Here is a 3,684-nt window from a genome sequence, read left to right on the forward strand (position 1 = left end):
CAAAAGAGGACACGACTAGAAATCAGTGGTTAAGTTGTATTTACAACACTGTTCCAGAACAGTTCAACCCAAATATTCATATTCGGACTGTTTCCTGTTCCTGGTAGAGTAGACTACAATGCCGGCTGTTCTGACTCACAGACTGTAAGTGCGTTTTTTTTATATTTAAAGAATTTGCCACTGACGATTCAAACTAGTTTTGAGCAGTGTAGAGTAGCACTTGTTGTTTGTCATTTCTCCGATCACAAATGCAGACATGGTTTTATGTTTACGAGTAAACGCGTAAAAGCACAGTATAAGTCATTATAATCCGTAATTATGTCCCCACTGGATGCAACAAATGCCTCGTTTATAATGGGTTTTAATGTTTTTGTCTCGTCGCTCCGGCATCACAATATGGTAAGGGGCGTAACATTTCTGTCACACGCTTGAGGTATTCAGCCAATCACAACGCACTGGATAGCTGGCCAATCAGAGCACACCTCGCATTTCATGAGTTTTGTAAAAATCGACGCGTTTCAGAAAGGTGGGGCATAGAGGAGAAACAATAATGTACAGTATGTGGAAAATAATGTGTTTTTTGAACCTTAAACTGCATAAACACATTTCATTACACCAAATACACAAAATAATGTTCTTTTTTTAGCAACATCATATGACCCCTTTAAGCATCAAAATAAAAGTCCCATTTTCAGCTCTCACCAGTCAAACAGACCAAAAACCTACAGGCCGATGACAGTAATTAAAAAATGTCAAATATCAGCCTTGGTGATAAAGCGGTTGATGGCTAATCTTTTTACTCTACTTTCCTAGGGCTTTGTGTCTTTCCTACTACCCTGCTTTGCTATTGACCATCTTTACCTGTCCTCGGATGATTACCTGATTTCTGAAGAGGAGACTCCAATTGCTGAGGGTAAGAGGGCAATGTCTTGAGAGACTGCTTGTTTTATAAAGTCTGATCCGCTCTGCAACTTTTGCCATGATCTGCCCACTTAGTAAGACAACCAGCCACTGTTGACATGAAGTAATCCAGCTGTATCAGCAGTCATTAGTGGTGGTCTTTTATTAGATTCAGAAATGAGCCGTGACGTCCTGCAGCTCGTTCATTGTCTCCGCATGGTGAATGAGTCTCTTCCGGAGGACATGGCCTATGAGATGGAGAAAGCCCTTGAGGACCTGCTGTCTCCAGAGAAAGTGTCAGAAAAAGTACTGGAGGGTCTTCTGGCCAGTGACAAGTCAGTATCCCTTGAATGACTGATTTAATGCAGTCACACCAGTAACTGATCAGTTTGATGTCTAAAGTGAAATATCTTCTCTAGTGGGAATGTGATTCAGGACATTACAAACAAACTGCAAGACATCAATAACCCCATTGTTGCAATAAACATGCTGCTGAGAGAACTGGACCTGGAGACTGATGCAGAGACTGACTCCAGACACACTGGTACACCTTTATAAACACCTTTTTAAGTGTTCTGCGGTGAATGATCTTGAGATGTGTAAAAGAGTACTTTGCCCAAAAATCATGATCATTTTTCTGAATCCATTCTTATCTATGGCAATATCTTGGTTCAAATTGCTACATATTATAATATATTGATAGTGAAGATGGCCCCTTTAGGCCTTGATTTACTTTGTTAAAAAATAGCAGTAGAGTAATTCAATAACATTTTGTTCTGGATGTCTGGATAAGACATGCTGCACAAAAAAGTATTTTATGCAAAGTTCTATTTATAAAAACAAGTATGTATTTAAACTATATTTGTAATATATTAAATATTAATAAATATGTATAATCACAATTACATAACCAAAGGAAATAATTGGCAATGACTTTTTAGTGTTTGTAATCTTTTTTTGGAGTTTGATAGCCCCTGCTTACAGTCTGCTGTTGTTGTATGTAAACGGCGGAAAGATTATTCTTTTGTGTATTCATTTATTATTTTTTCCTTCGCGGGAGTATTAAAGGATAACCCTCTTTTTTTTCAAATACATGTTTGGGCTCTTGCCCTGATCAGCACTGATGTGGTGTTTGTTGCAGGTCAGTCTCTGAGAGTGCGCATTAGCCTCTCTCAGCTCTACGGCAGCAGTGTGGCCGCTAGTCTGATCTGTCAAGCTGTATGTCAGATCGCTATGACCCGAACTCTGATCTGCAGAGACCTGCTCATTCTGCAGCAGCTGTACCTGCGAATCGGAGATAATGTAAGTAGACACACTCACATATACTTAGCACGTGTCTCAGTTAGGCCTGTCTGTGACGTTAAAACTTGAACATCAAAAAATTGTCTTTTAAGGTAGAAAATGGACATTTGAAAGCAAAAACTGCATTTGAATTTAAGATGTGTGGCAAGCAATGATTAGCACATTCTATTTAAAATACATTGTTGATAATTGACAAAAACAGAATTTACTTCAGACTTCAAGATATTAATAATGTGCTAGCAATAATTTGAAGAATCTGAACAATTACTATATCAAGGTAAATATTCTGTATTGATAACTTTTGTCATACATCTAGTGTTTGTGGTCATTTTTGGAGGTTTTTAATGAATCTACTTAAAACAGGGTTTCCGGTGTCTTAAAAAGTCTTAAATTTAGTTGTATCAAATTTAAGGCCTTAAAAAGTCTTAAATTGCACAAGAAAGTCTTAATTATGATTTAAAGAGGTCTTAAATTTGGGGACGGTAAGACCAGAATTGCGATATGCTGAATGTGACGATTAAACTTCAAAAGGCTATGATTTCATGAGCGCTGCAGGTTCAAAGTCCGGTGCTGCGCTGCTTTGTGTACAGCAGTTACCGGGGAAATAGTTATAGGTCTGCCAAAAGCGTCACCTGCTGGCAGAGAATGGTTGTTTTGTTCAGAGTTCAGACAAATGCAAAAATCGACCCATGTTTTTACCCTACAAACACGCAGTGCTTTAAATGTGAACTGGTAGATCAATAATAAGACGATGCATTATAAAAATCTAAACAGCATAGGGGTGTGCGATGTGTATGCAGGGTTCCCACGCTTCTTGAAAGTACTTGAATATCAGACGCATGGATTCAAGGCCTGGCAAGTACTTGAAAACAAATATAAGTCCTTGAAAGTGCTTGAATTAAATTTGAAATAAATTTTGTTTAGTAGAATGGTGCTATTTCAAAAATTGTCCTATATGCGCTGTCAAAGACAAAACGAAACTGCGCTAATGATTGGGGGTTGAGATAGGGTAACGCGAGAAAAAAACTTAAGTGTGTGAGCTGATGCGCAGCCCTGCATGGAGAAGCAGTGCATTTGCGAATGAAAATTACTGCGTGCAACTTTGAAAAAAAATATTTAGAAGCACCAGTGCGACTGACTCGATCAGCATATTTGTGTTTGTGCTCAGGGGAGCTTCAAAGGTTTCTAACTTATTTACAACGTGTTTTTGCTGTGTTGAGTAATGTATCACAGACAAATCTGTTGATTCCTTGAACACAATGTTAATCAGAATCCACTCACTGCTCAAAAACCTGAGTTTTGTTCAGTGCTGAGTTCTGCAATCTCACGAATCCTCTCATTATTGCAAACAAAGTGTTGACGGTGTAAATAAGAGATTCATTGTGCAGTGTATGGAACTTTGTTGATTATAATGGAACTTTTTGAGATCGCGATGAGTGAGTGACAGCTTTTAATGATTATTAAGGGAGTTTGCAAATGTGA

The 3,684-nt window shown here is 38.2% G+C and overlaps 1 protein-coding gene across 1 annotated transcript in view; it reads left to right on the forward strand.

Moving 5' to 3' along the window:
* Positions 1–3,684, forward strand: part of nup160 (nucleoporin 160) — a 70,235-nt gene that overhangs the window by 18,353 nt on the left and 48,198 nt on the right. Inside the window, exons 14-17 of the mRNA XM_016496032.1 lie at positions 814–913; positions 1,070–1,235; positions 1,320–1,444; positions 2,042–2,202. Coding sequence (XP_016351518.1) covers positions 814–913; positions 1,070–1,235; positions 1,320–1,444; positions 2,042–2,202 — 552 coding nt within the window. The remainder of the gene's footprint in view (positions 1–813; positions 914–1,069; positions 1,236–1,319; positions 1,445–2,041; positions 2,203–3,684) is intronic.

The sequence above is a fragment of the Sinocyclocheilus anshuiensis genome, unplaced genomic scaffold (genome assembly GCF_001515605.1).
Source record: "Sinocyclocheilus anshuiensis isolate Anshui unplaced genomic scaffold, SAMN03320099.WGS_v1.1 scaffold626, whole genome shotgun sequence".
Taxonomy (NCBI): domain Eukaryota; kingdom Metazoa; phylum Chordata; class Actinopteri; order Cypriniformes; family Cyprinidae; genus Sinocyclocheilus; species Sinocyclocheilus anshuiensis.